General features: G+C 46.7%; 4 protein-coding genes, 1 long non-coding RNA gene and 1 pseudogene across 9 annotated transcripts; 3 read left to right on the plus strand and 3 right to left on the minus strand.

The window, feature by feature from the left end:
* Positions 1-323: 323 nt before the first annotated feature.
* On the plus strand, positions 324-1,777 carry LOC100822746 (probable carboxylesterase 15). The gene has a single exon (XM_003568533.4). The coding sequence runs from the start codon at positions 470-472 to the stop codon at positions 1,493-1,495; it is 1,026 nt and encodes a 341-aa protein (XP_003568581.1). The 5' UTR covers positions 324-469; the 3' UTR covers positions 1,496-1,777.
* A 1,735-nt stretch (positions 1,778-3,512) lies between these two features.
* LOC104582689 lies at positions 3,513-4,616 on the minus strand. Of its 3 annotated transcripts, none has more exons than XM_010233175.3 (3): positions 4,321-4,616; positions 4,062-4,201; positions 3,513-3,955 (listed from the first exon to the last, which is right to left on the minus strand). In XM_010233175.3, exons 1-3 carry the CDS (start codon positions 4,580-4,582, stop codon positions 3,779-3,781), a joined length of 579 nt encoding a protein of 192 aa, XP_010231477.1. In that variant the 5' UTR covers positions 4,583-4,616; the 3' UTR covers positions 3,513-3,778. The 3 variants fall into 3 exon arrangements, with proteins under 3 accessions (XP_010231477.1, XP_010231478.1, XP_014755205.1); XM_010233176.3 differs by having other exon boundaries at positions 4,352-4,533; XM_014899719.2 differs by having other exon boundaries at positions 4,062-4,249; positions 4,352-4,533.
* Positions 4,617-4,630: 14 nt separating this feature from the next.
* Positions 4,631-10,183, minus strand: LOC100823061. 2 transcript variants are annotated; one of them, XM_014899718.2, is made up of 10 exons: positions 9,982-10,183; positions 9,769-9,849; positions 8,615-8,704; positions 8,329-8,495; positions 6,974-7,043; positions 5,852-5,941; positions 5,593-5,672; positions 5,452-5,514; positions 5,033-5,109; positions 4,637-4,938 (listed from the first exon to the last, which is right to left on the minus strand). In XM_014899718.2, exons 1-10 carry the CDS (start codon positions 10,060-10,062, stop codon positions 4,838-4,840), a joined length of 900 nt encoding a protein of 299 aa, XP_014755204.1. In that variant the 5' UTR covers positions 10,063-10,183; the 3' UTR covers positions 4,637-4,837. The 2 variants fall into 2 exon arrangements, with proteins under 2 accessions (XP_003568582.1, XP_014755204.1); XM_003568534.4 differs by lacking the exon at positions 5,852-5,941 and having other exon boundaries at positions 4,631-4,938; positions 9,982-10,177.
* Positions 10,184-11,852: 1,669 nt separating this feature from the next.
* On the plus strand, positions 11,853-15,502 carry LOC104582690 (brain acid soluble protein 1). Of its 2 annotated transcripts, none has more exons than XM_010233178.3 (2): positions 11,853-12,610; positions 14,251-15,502. In XM_010233178.3, exons 1-2 carry the CDS (start codon positions 12,157-12,159, stop codon positions 14,259-14,261), a joined length of 465 nt encoding a protein of 154 aa, XP_010231480.1. In that variant the 5' UTR covers positions 11,853-12,156; the 3' UTR covers positions 14,262-15,502. The 2 variants fall into 2 exon arrangements, with proteins under 2 accessions (XP_010231480.1, XP_010231479.1); XM_010233177.3 differs by lacking the exon at positions 14,251-15,502 and adding an exon at positions 13,674-13,890 and having other exon boundaries at positions 11,854-12,610.
* A 1,382-nt stretch (positions 15,503-16,884) lies between these two features.
* On the minus strand, positions 16,885-19,653 carry LOC100823572. Its single transcript, XR_138095.4, has 3 exons — positions 19,224-19,653; positions 18,385-18,611; positions 16,885-17,419 (listed from the first exon to the last, which is right to left on the minus strand). It is a non-coding gene; the product is annotated as an uncharacterized LOC100823572 (long non-coding RNA).
* Positions 19,654-20,062: 409 nt separating this feature from the next.
* Positions 20,063-24,809, plus strand: LOC100821490 (annotated as a pseudogene).
* The last annotated feature ends 202 nt before the right edge of the window (positions 24,810-25,011 follow it).

Consider the following 25,011-nt stretch of genomic DNA (forward strand, 5'->3'; position numbering starts at 1 on the left):
CCGCGAACTATGTTATCTAAAAGTATATTGCAAAATTCGTTGGTTATCGACCGTGACACATAAACGCACCCGTTTAAATTTAATTTACAATGGCAGAAAAAACAGAAAAAAGAAAAAAAACAGAAAACGCACGGGCAAGAAACTGGTACGAGGAAAAAGTCAAATTGTTGGGAAATTAATCGACTGATCGATTCCAGCCAAGAATTTGAATGAGCCAGTGTACCGCACGAGGCACGACCCACGTCACAACAAAATTTCAGTGATTTTCCATTTATACAGTATACAGCTGTACAGGAAATCTTGGTTGCTCCGCCAGCCGGATATCACAGGTGAGTGACATGTGACCAGCTCACAGCCTGGCCTTCTCTCCTTCTATAAATCCGGCTCATCCATCAGTTCAGAAGAATCGCAGCAACCCGCTACCTTCTTCCGACGGCATCGGTTGGACCGATCGACCCATCCGACCACCATGTCCAGCTACACGGCACCACAAGCGCAAGCGCACGTGGTGGAGGATTTCTTCGGCGTGGTGCAGCTCCGCAGCGACGGCTCCGTGATCCGCGGCGACGAATCCGTCCTCTTCCCGCCGGAGCAGTACCCGGAAGTCCCCGGCGTGGAGTGGAAGGACGTGGTGTACCACGCGGCGCACGGCCTCAAGGCCCGCGTGTACAGGCCGTCGTCCCCGGTGGCCGCCGAGAAGGAGGAGAAGAAGCTCCCGGTGCTCGTCTACTTCCACGGCGGGGGCTACTGCCTCGGCTCCTACGCGCAGCCGTCCTTCCACGTCTTCTGCCTCCGCGCCGCCGCCGAGCTCCCCGCCGTCGTGCTCTCCGTCCAGTACCGCCTCGCCCCCGAGCACCGACTCCCCGCCGCCATCCACGACGGCGAGGGTTTCCTCTCCTGGCTCCGCGCCCAGGCCGAGACCCGCAACGCCGACCCATGGCTCGCGGATTCGGCCGACTTCGCCAGGACCTTCGTCTCCGGCTGCTCCGCCGGCGCCAACCTGGCCCACCACGTCACCGTCCAGGCCGCCGCCTCCTCGGGGATCATTGATTCCTCCCCGGTGCCTTTTCGGATCGCGGGGTTCGTCCTCCTGTCCGCGTTCTTCAGCGGGGTCCAGCGCACGCCGGCCGAGATCGACCTGTCGCCCGCGGACGTGTCCCTGACGGCGGACATGGCCGACCAGCTCTGGCGCATGGCGCTGCCGGCGGGGGCCACCAGGGACCACCCGTTGGCCAACCCGTTCGGCCCGGAGACGGAGAGCTCGGGTTTTATTGCGGCGGTGGAGCTCCCGCCGGTGCTCGTTGTGGCGCCCGGCATAGACGTGCTCCGCGACCGCGTGCTCGGGTACGCGGCGGCGATGAGGGAGCTGGGGAAGGACGTCGAGCTCGCCCGGTTCGAGGGGGAGCAGCACGGCTTCTCCGTCAGCCGCCCGTTCAGCGACGCCGCCGACGAGATGATGCGGCTGCTCAGGCGGTTCGTGTACCAACCGAGGTGACAGACATGTGGTCTCCTGAACCTGAAGTCCTGATGCTTCTCTACTCCTTTTTAGAATAAACAGTCTGAAACATTGTGATACGGAGTGGTTCTCAGAATAAACAGTCAGAAACTGTATGCTGGATTTCGTTGCTGGATTCTTCGTATTCAAAGTCAAAGAGTAGAACTGCGCTCTGCATTTCCGTGTTGTTTAACTATGGATGCAGTGATTGTCTTGCATCTGCTTCGAGCTCTATTTTCTGGTTGGAGTGTTGGACTCAGTACTGGTTCCGACTTTGTTCAAGTTTCTACTCAGTGCTAGCAAAATCCACCTCATCCAAACAGAAGATTGCCACTAGGAGTGCTCCGGGGTCAATATCCAATGTGGTGACGTCGCGAAACGCCAAAAGCAACATTGCCAGAATATTGATTCATCACGCAAGTGAGATGCGTTCCTTCTAAGGACTAAGGACTAAATTAACGGGGAACACATGGAGAGAGGACTAAGTAATTTGTTCTGATGAATGGGGCAAACAAATGGAGAGAGGTTGGTGACAAAGATGAGCTTCACAGGCTTACCATCACAACGCTGTCAGATGAAAAATGAAGCTTTCTTCCAAGTTGACTTGGCACAATTACAGAGCACGTCGCCGCTGCAGCGATGCACGCAGAATACAATATCACTGCGGCAGTGATGCCGCTCGCTAGCAAATCAGCTCAATAAGTTATTACCCACTATCAGGATGGTAACTTAGGCTAATAACAAAAGCATGTTACTACTTGAAGTTATTTCCAACTATGATCAGCCTTAAGTGTTGTCTCTTAGCCACCCTAAATGGTAAGAAACCATATATTCCCATGTATTGTCTCTTAAGATGGTATCTAAAGTAGCAAATATTTAATAAATTTGTGAGAGAGAGAGAGTTAATGATTTTGTGTTGGTTTGCATGAAGAGACAGTTGCTATCATAAGAGACAGTTTCATCATGTGCAATGTCAGTAAAATGTCTAATATAGTGTGCTACGAGACTAGCATTATTGGGAGTGACCTGAAGATTAAGCATAGTCATGGCTGTTCGTTTTTTTTTAAAAGGAAGTCATGATTGTTAGTTAGTGAGGTAATTGCACCACTGGCCCAACAACTTGAGAGGTGCGAGCAGTTTAGTCTAACAAGTTACAAATGAGCAAAACTAGTCTCAGAAGTTGAAATTCGGGAGCATTTTAGTCCAATTAGTCCGAATTAGACACGTGACAGCTAGATGGAGTCCCATCGGGTCGTGGAAATTACAAAAAAGCCCCCCGAACATGAACAATTTGTACACATGTCGGTCGGTGAGGCCATTGGAGGCGAAGGAGAGCTTCCATAGGGGGTTTTCAACAAACACACACTGGACACGTGTGTTGCGTCTGATTGTTTTGGACCTCTAATCAATCCGAATCTCAACTTTTAGGACTAGTTTGCTCATTTTGTAACTTGTTGGACTAAACTGCTCGCACCTCTCAAATTTTTGGGTCAGTGGTGCGATTACCTCTTAGTTAGTGCTAGAAATTTTGTGTCATGTTTTTTCAATGTTGACATCCGTGTCGTGTGAATACAGTCCTTTTTTAGAAACACAACGGAAACGCACATGCTCATCAACACGCACCATATATATGTAAAATTGTAGTCGAATGGTGATTCTTTTGAAGAGCTAAAAATACAGTGGAAACGCATATGCTCATCTTTTTGTTGGAGTTGTAACATGTGCTCAACATTTGCTGAATGCCCGTTTATCGAAAACATGAAATATAGGGAATTCTTCAGTTCCGTCTCTGGCAAGAAAAAATGCATGTAAAATGCTGAGCTGATGGTTCTCACCAGGAACTCGTGCTGTCGTGCACCATTCTTGGATGGACCCAGACGAACCGTGTGCGATGCAAAGCGTGCGCTCTGCTCTGTCGAGGTGATCAGAGCTGTGTGCGCACGGGGTCGAGCGATTCCACACCGCAGAAAATGAAAAAGGATCTCTCTGAAGTCTGAACGTGTTAGGTCTCTGAAGATAATCCGAAAAGATCAGATTGCATTCTGGGCCGAAATGAGAGTGGCGGCCCGAAAAAGAAACGACTGGTGATATGTTTTATACGATTTGCTTCGTAGCCCGTGGTCTCTCACACACAAGTACACAACACCAGTCGAATACGGTTCGGTACATACATCACACCTTTATTTTTGTACCGTCATACTGACTCAGGGTACAGTAAGCAAAGCTATCACGCACTGTACCGTGTGTAGGGCCACTTGGTCGAGATACGTAAGCGAGCTTATACTAGAGTAGCTGCCTGCCTGGTTGGGGCGCGCACGATGTGTGTAAGGCCACTTGTTCACTTCCACTTCCTGCCGTGCTTGCCGCCGAACATGCCGCTGCCCTTGTGCTTCCCGCCTCCGTAGATGCCGCCGCCGTGCTGGTGGTGCCCGGTATGGTATGATCCCATCCCCATGTGACCTGCATGCACGTTTGAAATTCAAGGGTGGCATGTACGTCTCAATTTGGCCCAGCTCGTGCACACTATGTATATAGCTTGATGATGACAATTTATAAGTTATGTTACCGTGCTGAGTCCCGTGCGAGGGGTAACCACCGGCGCGTAGCCGCAGTGCCCGTGCGGAGGGTAAGCGCCGGTGGCGGCAGGAGGGTAACCACCGGCGCGTAGCCGCAGTACCCCTGCTTGTTCCTTGTTCATCCCATACTCTACCATGAGAATAGAACCCTTGAGCTTGAGCCTCTAAGGAAAGAAATCTAGAGGAGGGGGAATCCATGGAGAAGAAAGAAAATCGACAGGAGAACCAAATTGAGGTGAAAAGAGAAACCTAGAGGCAAGAACAAGGCAATCTTTCTCACAGGAAGAAGAGAGTGTAACAGTGAGCTCCCCCATCCTTTGACCCATCCATCTTCTCGTCCATTTCTCTCATCCATGGTTTGAGCATGGGGAACGTCCACAGCATGTCGGGCGTAGGGATCGATGACTCCAACCACATTTGCACCATCTACCCCCGTCAGTTTTGTTGCAAGCATATGCCAAATGGTAACGAACGGGTAATATCCCAACTTGATATAGTCACTTCTGGTCATCCCTGACTTCCTAAATTGCGACGCTGAATATATTAGTGGTAGTGGGAGTGAATATCCTGGTAGTAAATAATGTATTGAATGGAAAAAGGGCGAAGTTAGCACAAGTACATCATGTCAAAAAGGAGTCACCAGAAAAGAAAACATAGTTTGGATAATCTGCGCCATTTCCAGCTATTTGAGCTTTTTGCTGAAGTCAGGGAGATCAATGACCTGGACTCTTCAGAACATAGTTTGGATAATATGTGTCATTCCCATCTATTTCAGCTTTTTACTGAAGTCAGGGAGATCAATGACCTCGATTCTTGAGATGCCGCCTGCTTCCTCCCTCTCTTTCGGTGTGTTGTATCCCCAGTTCACTGCCCAAAATGGTATCCCGGAGCATCAGCTAAAGAAAGCAGTTCAACAACTAACCATCGTACAGGTTGAATAATTACTAGAAACATGGCTTACCAAGGTAGAGGTTCCATCCGTCCAGTGCCGGCTCTTTGATAACATTCTTCAAAGTTGCAAGCCGGTCCTCAACAAAACTGGTTAAGATGCAACAGAAGGAAAAAGGGCTTCAAATGTCTAGTGTACAGTTCAGGGTGATTAACAGGAAAAAGAGAGAGAGAGACACACACACACACATCAACAAACTGTCATTCTTTACTTCTGAGTTTTATGATCATAATTTGTAAGTGAGTGTCATCTGATACGTGTAATTCATTCATTTGATTGCCATGCTTACTGTGTAGCAAATTGGTCAACTCCAATTAGCAGATTATGGCCTACCCGTAAATGATGTGGGCGGCAATGAGCTAAACATTAATGGTCAGAACTAATTCAAGAGAGCAGTATTCCATTTAAGAGAGCAAGCAGTTGGGACTTACTGAAGTGTCAAGCCTTGATGCTGTGGCATTTGCTGGAGTTGCTGGAGAACTTTAACCTTTGGACTGAAGCAAGAGGAAATTCACAGATTCAGCAGTCAACTACTTAACACGTATAGAGGATAAAATATGTACTGTACAAACCCAGTGCCAAGGCCATATATCCTTTCGGAGGGAATCTCTATTCCAGCCAATTCTTTCAATAGTGCTTCAGCAAATCTTCCCTGAAAAGACAATCAAAAGCTGAGCATGGAGTATCAGGCTATCAGCATCCTACTCTTCCTGTTGCCTACACAGAAGACAACCATGAAATACGAAATGTAATTCCATTTCCCATGTAAATAGTAGAAAATAAACTAGTTAAGCTTGAAATACGGTAGTTGGCATCATTTGTAGTCAATACTCGGTTATTCACAAGCTTTGAAAATCCTTTCATCGATATCTTGGCATAGCTGACAAGCTGATACCAATTTGATGTCATTTTCAACTTGGCCTGAAATATGATGCAAAAAGCTCACAAAAATTGGGATAAACACGCACAAAACGAACATTGCAGCTCAATGTCATGCAAGGAACTGACCACCTTCGGCATAACACACACACAGAAATAGGCACCTTATGACACAAAATACCAACAATTATGGCATAAATACAAACAAATCAGGGTGAAGGAGATGTAAGTTTGGCACTGCAACTTCTCTGACTGGAAATGTGAAAATGACACCACCAGTGCTGCACTCTTGCAAGAAATGATAAGGAATCCACATATTGGAGCATAAGGTGGATGGGGGTTCACAGCTCGCTGTCACGATTAAAAAGGCTGAACCATATACGACGACTGTAAAGAATCTTCCTGTATGCCTGTGCCCTGTATGGATGAGTAGAGGAGATTGGATTCGAGGTGGGCTGGTGATTGTATTCAGCCACACATGAGGTAGGGCCCTATCTTTGGACACAAGGTTGGTTGGGCCAAGTCTCCTTGTACTTTATTTTCATAATTTTTTTTATTTTTCAAATTGTTTCTTTGGACATTTTCTACATTGTGTATTTCAACTGCCAAAATTCATGGTGGCAACAATAAATCCAATAATACATGGATCTGTGTTAGATTAAATTGGTTACACTGGATTTGTATTCAAAAGAATTTTCTTGTGTTTGTGATTTTGCATCTATTAACAAAATATTTTACACAGACTTCAATACCAAAGATCAAAATTGGACAGACAAAATACACACAGAATTTTCGAGGGGGCGCAATTTCTTGGAGGTCATTGTTCTTTCATATATATATATATGTCAAATTTGCTGTCAGTATTGGGCATGCGCAGCTATGTTAGTCCAACTAAATATTATGTAAATACTAAAGATTTTGGTACAGAACATAATATATGGTATATCACCTGGCATCTGGTATCAAATAAACCAAAGTCAAATCTAATATGAACCACTCTTTGGAAGCTTTGGTTGTGAACGAAAAGCAGTGTACAGAATTAGTGGCTGGATGTAGCTATTGTAAGTGAGGTACCTGTTTTGTAGTAACTATGTACACTTCCGAGCTTGAAAATTTCAATGCATCAGCTGTTCCGGGATAAAATCTGCAATTATGTACAATTGTTGCTAAAATATTTGCAATGGTGGGACGTCACCAAGTTTCTCATAAAAGGTTATACACAATTCGAGGGCCTAATTATCCCGTCTTTTTTCCATAGTTTTCTGAACAAATGGAACAACCTCTTGTGCAACTCTAAAAAAACTGAAGAAACTTTCCCTTCTTTTCAGTTCAATACAGTAGATTTTCAGTTTCTGATATTACGCTTCTTTATTTTCTCAACAAAATGAACAACCTCTGTGCAACTCTCAACAAAATGTCATTCTTTTTGGAAAGCAAAACATAACTTTAATATAATTGTACACAATTAAGGGTTGAAAGAGACAGAAATCATTCTAAATAAATATACATGCTTTAATCATGAATATATTAGTAAATTCTGTAGCAACAGCAACACATATGGCATTCCTCATTCCACTAGTTATAATAAACATACGATAATTCAGACAATAACTGAACATCTTCAGTTTCATTACATCACTTACACCTTTTCAAGCTTTCAGTTGTGTACAGATCATAAAATAAAGTAGACACTGCAAAATTAGTACTTCTTAAGATTCTTAAGATGCATCACAAGGTAGAAGGTACGATGGCTCAAGTATTACTTGTACATAGATAATTTGAATTGAGTTACATCACAATGCCTGATAACCAATGTTGCGCACCAGAGCAGAGATGTCCACATGCAACCAGATCTATGGAGTGCGGATATGGAGCCATATTTGAGATCAATGTTCAATTTTCTTTTGAATTGAACAATTGGTACTCTGTAGTCTATCATTATCCTTGCACTTATAAACATCTGAGTTGGTGGTTGTCCGTTCACTCCACTGAGACTACCTCCTCAATTGCTACGGAATCACCTAATTGCCACTCATTTTTATGCGGTGGATATACGTATCATGATCTTTTGATTATGGTTAGCAAAAAATTAGAAATAAAATTAAACAACTGAAGCATAATACATATTTTTATTTCTGTAGCAAAGCCGCATGCATTTAGCTAGTTCCACAAAGGTTATAGTATTATACCATTGAGTTAATGTAAAATAGGAAGTTCTTTAATTACTACACTTAAATATGATAATTCATCTTGTGGTACCTTCCTAAGCCAACTTAGGACAAACGATAACAAATCTAGTGATAACTGGCTTTCCCAGTTGAGCGTACCTACCAAGTTTCAACGCTGAATCGGAGAGTGTTCGGTTAAATCTACCTTAGCTTATACTGGAAAAGAAAACATACACTGATTATTTCATATATATAAGTCACCTGTTAGCGCCTATCCAGCCTGGCAAATCGTTTTCAATCCAGTCATCCCTTATGCGGCCAAAGAGGTCAACTAGAGAGTCCCTATCTTCATTCCATTCAGACATGATGGTGGGCTTCAATTTCAACCAGTTCTCCAATATTTCTTGGACGCTAAGCCCATCTGAAACCTTGCACAGATAACCCACATATAAACATCAATCAGCTACAACCATATGTACTGCACAACATATATTATAGGTCCATCCATTACTGACACACGAATGAACTGGAGTATTGAAGAAGTTACCGATGATCGTCGAGCAGAGGGTATTCGGATCTCGACAAGCAGCCTAACAAGCAACAGATTCTCATATCCTGTTTCCACCACCGGTCGAAGCTGCAATAGTCGGATACATTCTAAAGCAGTATTGAAGTTTGGTCGTAACTCGTGAAGGAGAATCTTATGCTCCTCACAAAACTGTGTTTTATGATAATGAACAGCATATATAACCCATTGCACCAAAGTTGTGAAAAGCCAATAAGCGGGTTTTTTACAGTCTTGAATGTCTCACACACAACTGGCATGTTAGTTTCCTACACAGGCTAGAGGAATGTGTGAACAGTGAAAACCATAGGTAGAGGCTGAACAGCGACGGCTGGAAGGAGTATTGGCACTAGACCAAAGGGGTGCACAGCCAAATAGCCAAGGGGAAAGTTGCTCCAAAGTGTTTCAACTGAGTTTGCTTGGCTAGAACTCAAATCTAATTAACACAAGGATGCCATCCAGGAACAATGAAAATTTAACAAATTAAGCGAAGCCATTTGGATAAAGACACATTATCTTCTTTTTTATATGTAAGGATCTTTTTGTAGATGCTGCAAGGTTGCGTTCTATAATTCTATTTAGTGCAAAATTATGAGCTAGCAGTATATATATAACACACCTGAAGTGACATGCTGGCTTCATAGGTCACCAACAAACTAGTACTAGCCATGTAGTCAGCATTACTTTAGCAGCACAACTAGTCAAAGCAAAGCTATTTCTGATACACAAATGTATGACCATCTAGCCTAAACTCAGAGCCGGGTCATTCAGTTGGTGACTCAACCATTCAATTAAACAACTAATGTAAGCATCTAGTGTAGTTCAAGCATTCTACAAACGACCCAACCATCTAGCTAGCGTCAAATCGCCCCAGGGTACTTCTACGTGTGGGAACCGTTGAGGTGTCTAACTCCTTATCAAGCGGTGATGCCAACCCAAAGGCTTGGAACAAAGGTCACACTAGCAGAACGCCAGAACGGGCGACATCTTTTTCCTTGGTGCCAATGAAAAGCATCGCATTGGTCATGGCCTTAGATGATACAGTAATATTAGAAAAAATATCGCACCACTAATATAACCATTCAGGTGTAAATTGCAAGGATTAATGTGGGTGTGTGGGCACGAATTAGACTCACGGTGTACATTTGCTCCACAATCCACCCTTCCATGGCAGCGTCGACCTGCTCAAACACCCACGGCCATCTGACCTTGGCAGCCTGAAAAACAAAACCAAACCAAGAAATATACAGTTACATATTCGTGCAAACAAATGCTAAAATCCTCGCAACAAATTGACTAAAATGCAATAGGGGGTGGGGGTGGGGGGAAGGAGGAACCGAGGAAGAGACCTTGACGGCGGAGAGGGAGCTCTCGCCGCAGCTGTCGCAGATAACGCCGTCGAAGTCGAGCGCGTACAGGTGGCCGCCCATCGCGCGGCGCTTCGGCCGGCCTTCGGTCCCTGCCTCTTCTCCGCTCAAAATGGGATGGGGATTTTGATTTTTCTCAGGAGAAGGTGAGGTTTTTTTTTTTCTTTTTCCGAAAGGGGGAGAAGGTGAGGTTTTGGACTTCGGAGTTCAGCGATCTTTGGATTGGACGGATCATGGCAATTGACAAGGCGAGATCTCTGGTTCGCACAATTTCGATGGAACGGCCGGATGACCCCAAGAGGCAGCAGCAAACTTCCTCTCTACTTACCTTTGGATGCGTTGGATGATTTCAACTTTTAAAAACACTTTTTCAGACATACAAATACTTTGATGACATATGCTCGGTGATGTAGATCCGGGGTGATTGTTGGTAAACTTCCATTTATTTATTTAGAGATTCCTATTGAAATGAATAGATTGAGCAATTGTGGAAACTAGTGGAAGAGAAAATGGAGAAAAAACTCAAGGTTTGACAGGCAACATTTATCTGGGTCGCTCAAATGTAGATCCGGTCTTAAAAACTAACTTGTCATAGTTTGTTTTTACTACTAAGCACTTGACATGTGACACACAATGGAGTAGAATGTTTCATCGCTGTAGACTGAATAACTCACCAAGATGATCAGAGATGAAGTCACTGACATATATCCAATATGATACTCTAAGGTCCTCACGGTATGATACCGTAAGGTCCCCACATGTCACAGTCGGCGCCGAAACTATCGAGGATAAATTATCGGTATCTCACAATAGTACGGTACGAGTACGTACGTGATTTTTTTGTCTCGCGACACGACTTTACCTAGGTACGATCCTTCCTGCCTTGATTGTATCATATCATGTCCATGTAGTTCGATTGTTTGCATAGAGGGGATAGCTAGTGAATTAGGGTGCCATGGGTTACGGTTTTTGCACACAATTGGCTCATGTGGCTCTTTCGGATCTTGACCACCCTTCAATAGTTACGATACGATGATTATGTCCTGCTAGTTGAGGAGAGGTCCACGACACATCAGTTTGGTTTTCAGGTCGTGTACGAATAAGAGACATGTTACTCTTTTTCAAGTAATCCGCAACGCTTTCTTTATACTTACCTAGACCGGATGGATCCCTGTACGGTCGCCGCTAATGTCACGTGTACTCGTCCTACGAGTGCCGTCTTGTCTAATTGCACGAGTATACATTATCGACACTCTTATATGTGGCTTGATTGTCAAGTTGTAATTCTAACAAATCTGTACTACTCCCATTGATTCTAAATTTTTGACTCAAATTTGCCAAAATATAGATATATTTATTCTTAAAAAGCGTTAGATACATGTAATATTTCGACAACAATTTAGGATCGGAGAGAGTAGTGCATATATGCAAGATGAGACCCAACAAGGATCACATTCACACGCCTCATCAGTCGTTGCCACTTTGGTTCACAACTCCCACCTGTATTTGTCCATTACTAGCAGACTAGCTAGGTTAATTAACCATGGAGGATATCGACGATTCATTTTGCTGCAAAGAAACGGCAAAGAAAATAAATTGGTTTCTTGTTTACAGTCTCACAATTGGCCGATCTCCTGCCGGCCAAGCCAATGATGTTGAGCGACCCACAACGCACAAACGACGAGCCGGTGGTCAAGTCCGGCGTGCCGGCTCGCCTGCCGGCGGAGTTTCTCGAGGGCGGGCCATTGACAGGCCGTCACTGTCACTTGTCAGCCCTTGCAATGCAAACTCCATACTCCTAGTATTTCTCTAACCAAGACGGCCTCTGGTTAATTTGTTGTTCCTGGCTTCCCAAACTCTGTCGTGCCTGTTTGTTCATCGAGGTTGACTTTTCCCGTGCATGGACTTTTCCCGGAACGGGCGGGGTGCTATAAAAGCGGCCGTACCAGCGCAGCCTCTCCTCGCCTCCAATCAAATCCTTCCTCCCCCTCAAAACAAAAAAAATAAAAAAAATCAAATCCTTCCTTGGAGCTCGCTCGACGTACAGCCCGAAGGTTCCTCTCCTCCGTTGTTCTCTCTTCTTCTTCCTCCTGCAATTCTCCCTCTCTCTCTGAGGCCTCGATCGTCGATCGGCGTCGGCAGCGCCGGCCGGGCGCCATGGGTTGCGGTGGCTCCAAAGAGGACGTGGCCACCGGCAACAACAACAACGGCGCCGGCCGCGGCAACAAGCTCTTCAGGAGGAAGTCCACCATGGCTGCCGCCAGCCACCGCTCCTCCCAGGCGTCATCCCCGTATCCGTCCGACGACACCTCCGTCACCGTCAAGGACGTTGTCAAGGACCCGGCGGCCGGCGAGGCCAAGGCCCCTGAGGCCAAGGCGGATCAGTCATCGGCGCGCGAGAAGACACCCGTTGGTGCCGTCGTCGAGGAGAAGAAAGAGGGCGTGGTGGCCGCCGCTGCTTCCACGGTGGCCGAGGCGGCACCGGCCGCGGAGAAACCACTTGTGAAGGGGGAAGACGAGCTGCCCAAATCCACCATGGCTGATGAGCAGGCGGCGGCTAAGATTGAAGAAGCAGAGGAAGAGACGCCTCCTGCTTCCAGAAATCAGGATGGTAAGTCAGGCACCAATTTGAATTAGCATTCAGATACAAATATACGATCTTGTTTTGAGCACTTTGTATGATTAACACGTACCAGAGTCCAGAGGTGAATGCGATTTTAAACCACCACCCCCCCCCCCCCCCCTCTGTTTATAAGTCCAGCTCAAGTTGCGTTGCAGAGAAATGTGTAATTACTACTATTTTCGACAAAATATTAGTGCAGTTTTTTGTCGTTACTTTTTCAGTCATTGGTTTAGAGGCTCACCCTCGACAATATTATAACTCAGATTTTTTCTCGTCTTCCAGTTTTTCACTCCATACATATATATCGAAAGTAACAGGAAAGGTGATGTAAACATGTTTTTTAGAGCCAAAGGCTCCCGTCCCGTTCCATTTTCATTAAAAATGAAACAACAGTCTTACAGCGTTTAAGCCCACAACCAAAACATTACAGCGTAAACATCCTAAAGGATAGAAGCCAACAACAAAAGCTGAGAAAACAACAATTTTCCACCGACGGCAAAGAGCTAAGCAAGCCGCTTGAAAACACAACCCTCACGCCAGCTTCTGGACAATCAGGTGATCAGAACTCGTCGCGGTCCAGCAGCTTGAGGTGTCCTTGGGCCAAGTACGATAGCCAACCTTCTTTTCTTCGGCACAGTAGGATCCTGGGGGCTTCCTCCACCTTGTTCTCCAGCAAAATCACGCAACTGTCCATCTAAATAAGACTTTTTCTAGGGCAAAGCACCCTCCATCTCTTCACTAAGCATACCAATCTGTGCCAGATAATCTGTAAACCAGACCAATTCACACGACCAAAATGCATGTCATTTCGAAATTTCCACATTGTCCATAAGAAGTCACAAGATATCATATTGTAAACAGCATGATTAGTATTACTAAGCCATAATCTGGCAACATCCTCATAATAGTTCACTTGATTACTTCCTAGCAAAGCTGCCATTTCATGTCAAAGTTGTTTAGTAATATCACCGGAAAAGAACAAGTGTTCTACTGTTTCTGGTTCACAACACATTAAACAGGTTTTATCTTCAACATGTTGTCGTTTCTGCAGGTTATCCCTGGTAAGCAGTCTATTGTGTGCTAGAAGCCAAAGAAAGAAATGCACCCTAAGTGTTACATGAAGTTTCCAAATAGATGGGATAAAGACAGGGGAAATCCCCCTAAAGTTGATGATGGAATAAAGAGACTGTACATTGTACACACCAGAACTGTGCACCTTCCAGATTAATTGATCTTGTTCCTCAGAGAGGACCACACTTTCAACAATATTGGTCAGTTCAAACCATTTATACATCATTCTGTCATCAAAACCTCTCCTAAAAGATAGCTCCAGTTCATTTCCATCCCAAACGTCAGAAATGACCACATTTTGTTCATTAGAGATGAAATGCAGTTCCCAGAATTGAGTGGCCAAGCTAGAGCTGCCAGTCCTCCCAAAATCTAATGCTTGCCCATTACCAACTATCTAGCCCTGTCTAGCAGCATGACAAGCCCACATAATCCCTTCCCAAAAAGGAGAGGCATTTTGAGGGAAGTGAGCAAAAATATTAGGGTATAGGTCATCATATTTATAGTCCACAATTTGTTTCCAGATTTTCTGCCCATCTAATTGATATCTTTTTATCCAGGAAGCAAGTAAGGCAACATTCAAGTCTCTTAAGTTTGGAATGTCCAAAGCTCCATATTCTTTTTTCATGGAAACAAGTTCCCAATTGGACAAGTGGTATTTCCTGTGCCCCTCATAGTTATCCCAAAGACAATGAGCCATTTGGGATTTAATGGCATGAAGTGCCCAGGCAGGGAATTTAATATCAGAAAGTACATAGATATGTATACTAGGTAAGCACGCTCTAACGAGGATTAGTCTGCCACCATAGGAAAGAAGTTTTCCCCTCCACCCAACAACTCTTTTAATAACCTTGTCAACCACTGGTTGTAAGTCATCTTTGGTTAATTTACTGTGGTGTAGAGGCACCCCCAGGTACTTAATAGGAAGTTCACTTAGTTTACACCCAAAAACATGGGCAAGAGTACTGGAATCAGTCTCAGAAATGTTTATGGGAACAAGGTCACTTTTACCCAAGTTGATTCTCATCCCTGAAAGCTGCTCCTGTTTGGATCCGGAGAGACCTTTTTGAATCCAGAAAATTCTCCGTTCGCGATTGTCATCGCTTCCGCCTCTCGGATCGATTTCCACCAACACCGAAGCATTTCAGCTTCTCGAGTGATTTCTGGAGTCAGGAACAAGGCAGAGCGACTTTCGTCGCGGTTGCTCGTCTGCAAAAGATGGAGGCGCGTGCAATTGGAGGCCCCCCGGAATCCATACATGTACAATCGTCCTCGTCAGGCACCGGCCGCAGGAGGGACCGCCCCTACGGCGGCGGCGGGCGGGGCTGCGCCTGCTGGGGCGGCGGGGGGAGTTCCAGTGGTGGCCGTGGTTCCGCTGGAGGTCACTGGGGGTGGTGCTCCTGCCGCCCCCACGGTCCCGGGCGCTCAAGCCCCGCGCCCGCAGGCTCCCCCTCCCCCTCCTCGGGTGCGTCCTCAGGCGGCTGCTGATCTGATCCAGCCCATGGATCCTCGGTACGGGGTGATGTAAACATGTGCAGGGAAATCGGTTGAGCCCAGCACCATCGAACCTATGGAGGCCAACCTCGTGGACTAGCAAAAACCAAAGGAGGCGGACGCCGTGTCAGAGCCATCGCCGCCGCAGGAGAAAGAGAAACCCAGCGAATCGACGTCGAACTAACCAAAGCCAATTAAGGCGAAGAGATGTGAGCGATGCATGGACGGACCCCCAGTGTACTCCATTATTTATTCTGATGCACGTACGCGTGTGTATGAGTATGGTGTACGTACGTGCCCTTCTTATCTGAGACACTCGTCTACGTAGAATCGATCCGTACATTCTTTGATGGCTGTGCACGTTAGTGTTTCGATCCATCAACCATTGCCCATTGCTCGTAAGCTCTCGATCGAGCACATGGTGCGTCGGCGCTTGCGTACATGTTAAATCCCGGAACTTGTCCGCGCGCCTAGCAAAGGATAGTGGCCCGGAATATTGGAGGTGTGTCTCCCCCTAAGCCCTAATCTTAAAGTTGCTGTCTTCCATGCTCCTCCTGATACTGGCTCTCTTCAGTTTTACGACTCGTCGACTCACCTCAACGTATGATCCGAACTACCAGCCCACAGACACATCTCGCTTGCTACGTGCAGACTAGACACAACATTAGTCTCACGCAGGAACTCAACTAAACTAGTCATGGTCCCACTACACGTCAATCTTGATTTTCTCGGAGAGACATACAAATGACCACATGCCATTTTGTCTGCACGCACGTCGATCTCTTGCTCCGATGACACACCATACCATACAACCTTCGACCATGGCACACTTCCACTTCAACAGAGCCTCACGCCGACGAGCACTTAGAGACAACCACGACTCAGAGACGCTGACCTGAACACACATAACTCCTTGAAGACGATCTTGACTAAATTCTCCGGTAACCTCAGCAGCTCAAATCCTCATCAATGGTAGTCAACGAGCTTGCCGATAGTTTGCCCTAATGCTGAGAAATTTCCGACGATCAATACTATGATCTACCGTTACTAGAAGATCGGCCCAACCGCGACGATCACCTCGATGCAATACGATGCACACAACTCTGTCACAAAACAGCAGAACGCTGCTCCGCTGCCAATTGCCCGTGCCGAGGCGCTTGCAGATCGCCTCCCCGGGCTAAGTGCGTCTTCAAAATTTTCACCAGGCTCTGATACCAAATGTTGGGTTTGCCCCAAGATCAATCACATGAAGACGCACACGCACATACGAGATCAAATGTTTATGGCCAAAGACACATATGGTGCCTTATCTTTTTATTGGACGGGACTAGAGAGTGCTCATGCACTTTCCCTCTATTACGAGTGCACAACCTATAGAAAGATCGGTTGTATCCATCCATTAAAGGAAAGTTTTGGCATAGATTCCTCACGACTCTCCGCCCGCTCGCCACCCAGATAATTGCCGAGCAATTCTCTCTCGTGCAGGCAATACACAACGCATAAGAAAAAGCAACTCCCTTTTCCCCTTTGCAGATCGGAAAAGAACACCGGACGAACTCAAGAAGTAAATCTCATCAAAGTTGCTAAAGCTGACTACCCCTTACAAGCCCCACGGGTCTGCAGAAGGTAATTGCCATCCCCAAATTCCAGCATGTGACTCTCCCAAAAGAACAAGCACAAAAATCCATGAAACACAATTGAGATCTGATCAGGAAATTCAATGTAATTGCTGCAGCTGGCCACGAAAATTAATCAGCAACAGAAGAACACAATGACTTGGGTCAGTTTTACACAAGTTGCTCCTAGGGGACACAAATTTTTGCATGCTTTCCAGTCCCTGGAACGCACCAGAATTGAAATCTGGCCGGATAATTTAGTGCGCATGCTAAATCTAGGCAAGACAATTAATCAGGCAACACAAGAACACATGTGGCCACAATTTATTGCTTCCTGGTTCATCTCATAAGTAACTTCCCTCGCCTTGTTTGGTAAATCAAAAACCTTTGTACACTATCTGCATTAACTGGGATGCTACCCCTCCTTGGTATAACAATTTCTGATGTTTCTGAATTGTAACACCTCATTAGCCACTTGCTAAAATCGCTGGACATTGATTGAACCTTGATATTCAATAACCCTCCAAATTGCTTCCCTTTGATCGTTGTTATCTGATCTGGCAAAAAGCTTTTGGTTGATTTTGAAGAGCCTAGCAGGTGATGGTCTATTTCTTCCAACCTTGGTGTTGCAAAAACAATAGGCAGGTTTAGAAAATCAGTTATCAATCAGGTTGTGGGCAGCTATATTGACTACTATGAACCTATATCAAGCAATTATATAGCTTCTCAAGACCTATGTTAGAAAAGCAACTATAACAATAACAAAAGCAAACTATGTAGGGCAAAAAAAGCAACTATATTGTGGGCATATGTATCAGGGGAATTTTTTAGAAAAGCAACTATATGGCCTACTAAGAACCCCTATATCAAGCAACTATATAACTATTGGAAAAGCAACTATATCAGTAAACAAAAGCAAAGTATATAGGGTAAAAAGAAGCAACTATATCAATAAACAAAAGCAAAGTATATAGGGAAAAAAAAGCAACTATACCATGGGCACATGTATCAGGGGAAAAAGATAAAAAAGCAACTATATCGACTACTATGCACCTATATCAAGCAACTATATATGCTATTAGAAAAAACAACTATATCGGTAAACAAAGCAAACTATATCCTATAGGAAAAAAACACCTATTTTGTGGGCACATTTCAGGAAAAATATATATTAAAAAGCAACTATATCGCATACTATGAACCCCTATATCAAGCAACTATATAGCTATTGCAAAACCAACTATATCAGTAAACAAAATCAAACTATATAGGGCAATAAAAGAAACTATATTGTGGGAAAAAATAAAGGCAACTATATCGACTACTATGCACCTATATCAAGCAACTATACATGCTATTGGAAGGAGCAATTATCTCAGCATAATTGTTTTTGGGAAAAAAAAGGCAACTACAGGGCGAAAAGCAACTATGTAAGCTTATAAATCTCATTTTTATCATGAAAAATATATATTTTAGGCAACTGTAAGTGAATAGGGCAAAAAGAAACTATAAACGAGGTTGCCATACACGCATCTATATTCAAGCAACTATATTGTGAAAAATGAAAAAAAAGTAGGGGATTACCTCTTGACCTGTCCGTCTAGTATGTTTACCACTTTGGGGGGACAAAAAACCACGCCTGAACCGCATTGTCGACCCCTGGAGCAATTTGTCCCACACTATCAAGCTCCGGAATTTGAACCTCAAGTGATTTCCGTCTACTACGGCGATGACGATGAATTAAATCTCTAGAGTTATTTTCTTCAGCACTCCCCCTGCTGCCTCATCCTCAAATGAATTCATGATGTCGGCTGCAAAAACACGAGACATAAAAACATAAACATGGGGCAAAAAATGGGATTGCTGTGTAAAATAGACATAAACACATAGACAGGTAAACACGTACACATTAGGACATCTAATTGACCAAAATTTGTGCATCAAATGGGATTGTTGTGTAAAAAATATATGATGAAAAATAGCAGCTCTCACACATAGTTGGCAATCACAGAAAGCAAAAATTGCTCGAAAACAAAATGCTGTTTAAAGAATGCATACTGGTTCTAATTAAATCTGCATTAGCTACTTATGGACAATTTATGAGCATTAACACTGCATTTCCTGCATCACTCGGGGCCAAAAACACACACCTAGATTTGCTCTTATGGGGACGGGATTTGCTGAAGAAAGCAACATCTAATTGTACGTGAAAAATCAACAGAAAAATGCAGGGATATGCTTAGATCCGGGGGGTTAGGGGGAGGATGCGAGAAGCATCTAACTGTACGTGAAAACTTGATGCAACACTAGATGCACCCTCTGTACTCGATGCTCTCCGTGCTCGACGACATCCCCAAAACCTAGCTAGAACGGAAATCAACAACGAACATGCTTAGATCTGGGGGATTTGAGAGGGATCTAACTGTGAAAGCTCAGGCAGTCAGGCTCCTGCAGTTCTTCACCAGGGACGCCCCCATCGCCTGCGCGCTCCGCTTCTCCCCTGACCCCGACAAGTCCATCTTCGCCTGCGACACGGCAGCCGCGCCCGCCTTATCTGAGCCGTGTGGTGCTGCCCCCATCCGTGCGTTCCAGTTAGCCGGGGCCGGCGGGTGCGCGCGCAGGGAAGCCCTCGCCCCCGTATCAACTCGCCGGTGGAGTTAGCTGGGCCGGCGGGCGCGCTGGGAAGCTCTCGCCCCTGTATCAACTCGCTGGTGGAGTTATCTGGGGCGGGCGTGCGGGGAAGCCCTTCCCTCTCTTCTCCGTCGACCTGCGCCACCGAGAAACACCATCAAAAACACGAGAGGAGGAGGCAACGAGCTATCGGGACGAGATGGGGAAACGCGGAGGGGTCGAGCCGTCGAGGGGATAGAGAACGCTAGGCAAAACGGCTGACCATGGGCCCCATCCCGTGAACCAGAGGGGCCCGTCCCAAACACATCGCACGGTTTTGCTGCGCCAGGAAGAAACGAACGGCTAGGAAGCCTGCACCCGTCTCCACCAATAAGTGCATAGGCACTTTCAAGCAATTAGGCTTTTTTATTTCTTCTCAACTCAAAACTACGTTATACAAGACTCACGGCCGGGTAGGTGTTTGCACGCACACTGCACACAACCAACAATCCTATGCCGACTAGGACCGGCTCCAAGCCAACTGACGCTACTAGGTCTAATCGGACATAATTAACTTAGTCTCCTAATTAAACTCAAGCTCAGTCATACTAATACGATCAAAATCTTCACTTGGAAAACTTTGCATGGGGCCATGCCCTGTTTTGCTGTCCTCGCGGACAGACATGTTAAAGTTAACCCGCAATGTCCTCAATGCAAATCAGGGCCTGAAGACATTGCTCATGTCCTGTTCCGTTGTCCTAAAGCAGCACTTATTTGGGAGGAGCTGGGTTTAACTGCGGCTATTTCAGAAGCTGTGGCGCAGGATAGAGCTGGACCGGCTATGCTGGAGTACCTGCTTTGTGCGCCCCTTGCTACTGAAGTTATGATCGACCTATTCTTTGAAACTGTTGTGATTACAGCCTGGCATCTCTGATGGCAACCGCGTTGCTTTGTCCATGATGAACCTACTCTTAGCATTTCTAGGTCTGTGTTTGCGATATCATCTATGGCCAGGAACTGCAATATTGCTAGCTCCCATAAAGCTGAGAAGAAAAATGAGATGTGGCTGAAACCACCTGTTGATTATGTGAAGATCAACGTGGATGCAAGCTTCTCAGCCGATGATTTGAGTGGAACGATTGGAGCTGTTATCCGGAATTCTTTTGGGGAGTTCATTGCAGTGGCGAATGGTCGGCTTCCTCTTGTTGCTGACGTTTGTCTCGGCAGAAGTTGCGGGCGTCAAACTGGGGCTGGAGCTGGTGGTGTTCCAGGGCTGTAGGAAGGTGATCATTAACTGTGATAATTCTGTGGTTATAGAGACATTGCAGAAAGGAGACCGTGCTTATAGCCTGGCCACGGCTATCTTTGAAGACTGCTTCCATCTGCTGGGAGAGTTTGGCTCTGTGCAGTTCGTTCACTGCAGTCGGAATACAAATAACGTGGCTCACGAACTTGCCCGTCAAGCTAGATTCTCCCCGGTTGGATCATGGGCGTCTTCTCATCCCTCTTGCTTAATCCCTCTGATGTAACTCTTGTTACTATTAATCAATAAAGGGGGTTTTTGCCGGAAAAAAAAAACGCTCACAACTCGTATAATTCAAGATTAATACTAATAGTGTGGACTGTGGAGACGGAGTTCCGGCGGCAACCGTTTATTTACAGAGGAGAAAATCCTAGTCGATCTCGATAATAACACGAAGTCGGTCCTAATCCTACTGGACCCAACTCCCGGTACAAATTCGATCAATACTGGACCCAACTCCCGGTACAAATTCGATCAATCGATCATAGGATATAGAGTACGTAGTATATAGCTAGCTATCTTAAAGCGTAGCAGGAGAGAGACAATAGCAGTTGAATCCAGACGCGGTCGATCGAGAAGAAATCATCAGTGCTCGGAGCTAATCAAGATGGCCGCCGCCGTCGCATCTACTACTAACGTTTATGTATCAGACCTCGTGCGCTACGAATCGGTGCGTGGCCTGGTCAATGTGGACACCTTGGCGTGTCCCCTCGCCGAGGAGTTCCGAGTGCTCCGCGCCGGCCGCACAGACGTGACCAAGGAGGCCGGCAACACCGACGTGACCCTCCTCGACCGGAGCCATCTCCGCGCCGGGGATATCGTCGTGTCGGCGTCCGACGTCGAGGGCGGACAGATCGGCGTCGTCACCGGCGTCACCACAGTGGTCGACCTCGCCCAGCTCGACGAAGACGACGAAGAAGCAGAAGCAGAGTCCGTCGTCACGGGCGTGTCGCCGTCAGATGGCCTGCTGCGGCGTGTCAGGGAGCTGAGCCCCGGCGACTACGTCGTATACGGGCCGTGGCTGGCCCGGGTGGTCGAGGTCTCCGTGGACGTCGACGTCGCGTTTGACGACGGCGCCGTGTGTAGGGTCACCGACGCCGAGTCCAAGGATCAACCATTCGCATCGGTGAAGACAGAGCGTGCTTGCCGCATCCAGGCCAACTCCCGGTTCTACCCGGGGGTCCGCCTCATCATCGCCAACGCCGCCTCGAACTTCTTCAGAGGGGCGCGATGGCTCAAGGGCCACCGCCAGATAGAGGGTGAAGTGGACACAGTGGCCATGGTGGAGATGACTGGCGTCCTTGTTCACTGGATCGCGTCGGCGCACTGCGGCACGGATCAACGACTCGTCCAAGACTCGGCTCCTCCGGCCTATCAGGACCCTGCCAACCTCACTTATTTCTCCTCCGACTCCACTTGCTTCTGGGCCGTAGGTGACCGTTGCTTCCTCCGCGAAAGCGCCCGTGCCCAGGTTGAGTCGTCGTCGTCATCTCGGAGTGGTGGCGACCAACCAACCGCGACACTAGTCGGGAAGAAAAAGAGGAAGCAGCAGCTGTGGAAGCCGGTGGTCACCATGACCGTCTCCAACACTCTCACCACCGCCGACGTGTTGTGGCAGGACGGCACGCGGCAGCACGGGGCACCATCCACGTCCCTCGCCCCCATCAGTTACCTGAATGAGCACGAGGTTTTCCCTGGGCAATACATTGTTGACGCTCATGTTACTGAAGATGATTATGATGTCGTGGGTGTTGCCACGAGGCGCATGGGCGTCGTCAAAAGTGTAAATTCCAGAGAACACGTGGTAAATGTGTCATGGTTCAAAGCAGCTTCCCTCCCTGAGGAGGCCAATAGATGGGAAGCCAAGTGCGATGCCACGGTCAGTGCGTATGATTTGGACACGGACCATGACCATTGTGCTTTCTACGGGGACGTTGTCGTCCGTCTGCAACCAAATGGCAGTCAAAGTACACCACAAGCGCATCAACCACGTTCGCCATGCAACAAGAAGAGAGGCCCCGACGATCTTTCATGGGTCGGTCGTGTTATCCACCTTCATGACGGTCATGTCCAAGTCAAGTGGGGTGACGGCAGCACTTCAACGGTATGCGCACCTTTAATTTACATTTACAGATACTCACTTTATTTGTATATAGATGTTGTTTCATATACTTATTGATATTTTCCCATATCATGTTTCAGGTATTACCCCATGAGATAAGTGTGGTCAACGAGGAACACTACGAGGAACTAGGAGCTGAAATGGGTGACTGGGTGGAGGAGGAGGAGGAGGAGGAGGAGGAGGAGGAGGACGACGATGAGGACGACAATGAGGAGTTAGACACCACAAGGACAAGCCGGTTGGGTGGTTTCACATGGTACATGATGCGAGCGGTTGTGCAAGTATTGGCTGAAATGGACGACTGGGTGGAGGAGGAGGAGGAGGAGGACGACGACGACTTAGCCACCATAAGGACAAGCTGGTTGGATGGTTTCATATGGTACATGATGCGAGCGGTTATTGTGCAAGTATTGGCTCGAAGAAAGTGGTATCCTACAAATTGGTTACTGCCACTAGCCTCAGATTTGCCCGAGACAACACAAAATGGTGAAGTGCCCGAGGATGTAACCATGGGTACGCATCAAGATCCTAGAATTACTGACGCTGCAACGGAGACTATATTTGCTCCGGTGACTAGAAGTGATGCAAGTGTCGATAAAGATGACTCAGTGGAGGACGTTGTGAAGGCCAGAGAAGCCAATGGTGACGAAGATCCGTCTAACTTGCCACATTTTGATGTCGTGCAGAGCCCTCCAGACCACCATTACCTTGACAGCAGGGACCAGGTTGGTGCACCCTTTTTTGCCCTTACTTTCACAGTTTATGGTTTATCTTAGGAGTATTTAGCAGCCCCCAAATATAGTTTTAGCATGTCGCGCGGGTCGATCATGACACTTAATGAGTACACGTTAGTTAACCGACGAATGTTGTTTCTCTTTGCCAATGAGCGGCATGCAGGGTAGCAACAGCGGAAAGAAATGGGTCAAGGCGGTGCAAAAGGAATGGAAAATACTGGAGAACAGCTTACCAGGTATGCTTACATTAATATATCAGCTTCCAATTTTTGCATAATATACTTTCGGTGATATAAAATGAACAGATATATGACTTGCAATTTGGCGCAGACACCATCTACGTCCGGGCGTTCGAGGACCGCATGGACCTGCTCCGGGCGGCGATGGTGGGCGCGAGCGGGACGCCGTACGAGGACGGGCTCTTCTTCTTCGACCTGCACCTTCCACCGTACGTCCTTCCCGGACGTGCCGCCGCAGGTGTACTACCACTCGTTGGGCCTCCAGCTGAACCCCAACCTATACGAGTCCGGCACGGTGTGCCTCAGCCTGCTGGACACCTTCGGCGGGGAAGGCACCGAGCTGTGGTCTCCGGGCACGTCGAGCCTGCTCCAGGTCCTCGTCTCCATCCAGGCCCTCGTCCTCAACGTCGACCAGCCCTTCTACAACGAGGACGGCTACGAGGACCTGGTGGGCAAGCCGGAGGGCCACCGCAACGCGCTGCCGTACAGCGAGAAGGCCTTCCTGCTCACTCTCCGGACCATGCTCCACCTGCTTCGCCGGCCGCCGCAGGGATTCGAGGGGTTCGTCAAGGACTACTTCCGTCGACAAGGGAATCGCGTGCTTGGGACTTGCGAGGCATACCTGCGGGGTTGCGATGAGGGGTCGTCCATGCTGCTGCCATGCTCGGCAGGCTTCAGGATCACGCTTGCCAACTTGGTGCCGAGGCTCCAGGCTGCGTTTACAGAGGTTGGCGGCCTTCTCACAACCGCTCAACAGAGTCTCGCATGATACAATCATCATACAACTAGAACTTCAGTATAGTAGGAGGCAGCAGTAGCAGTACTGACATAATGCACTGGAGTTTTACTAGGATACTTTAGGCTGTGTGATATGTACTTGGTAAACTCGTCCACACAAAAATTGAACACATTGCTCCATAAACTTGTATTTTTTGTGAATTTCATTATCTGCTGATATTTTTCTAGCAGATGAGTTTGACACTGTTAAATCAACTTTGACCGCCAGTTGGAAATATGCTAGTAGCCAAGAGTATTAATTTCCGCAAAAAATTGTGGAAAAATAAAGTGCCATTGAGGGTTAAAATTTTTGTGTGGTTCACTATTAGAAAGAAAGATAATCATTCGAAAAGAGGATGGCCAGGATCAAATTACAGCCACCTTTCCGAGGATAGGTAACTGTACATCTGTACATCTGTTTCTGAA

The sequence above is a fragment of the Brachypodium distachyon genome, chromosome 2 (assembly GCF_000005505.3).
Source record: "Brachypodium distachyon strain Bd21 chromosome 2, Brachypodium_distachyon_v3.0, whole genome shotgun sequence".
In the NCBI taxonomy this organism is placed as follows: Eukaryota; Viridiplantae; Streptophyta; class Magnoliopsida; order Poales; family Poaceae; genus Brachypodium; species Brachypodium distachyon.

Coding starts and splice junctions, on each gene's coding strand:
- LOC104582689 (XM_010233175.3), bottom strand. CDS start 4,582: ATGACCAGAAGTGACTATATCAAGTTGGGATATTACCCGTTCGTTACC. Junction 4,202..4,320: donor TGCCTTGTTCTTGCCTCTAG/GTTTCTCTTTTC, acceptor TTCTCATGGTAG/AGTATGGGATGAACAAGGAA. Junction 3,956..4,061: donor CTCGCACGGGACTCAGCACG/GTAACATAACTT, acceptor ACGTGCATGCAG/GTCACATGGGGATGGGATCA.
- LOC100822746 (XM_003568533.4), top strand. CDS start 470: ATGTCCAGCTACACGGCACCACAAGCGCAAGCGCACGTGGTGGAGGAT.
- LOC104582690 (XM_010233177.3), top strand. CDS start 12,157: ATGGGTTGCGGTGGCTCCAAAGAGGACGTGGCCACCGGCAACAACAAC.
- LOC100823061 (XM_014899718.2), bottom strand. CDS start 10,062: ATGGGCGGCCACCTGTACGCGCTCGACTTCGACGGCGTTATCTGCGAC. Junction 7,044..8,328: donor GGCTGGATAGGCGCTAACAG/GTGACTTATATA, acceptor ACATAATTGCAG/ATTTTATCCCGGAACAGCTG. Junction 5,673..5,851: donor CAAAGCTTGTGAATAACCGA/GTATTGACTACA, acceptor TTGTCTTTTCAG/GGAAGATTTGCTGAAGCACT.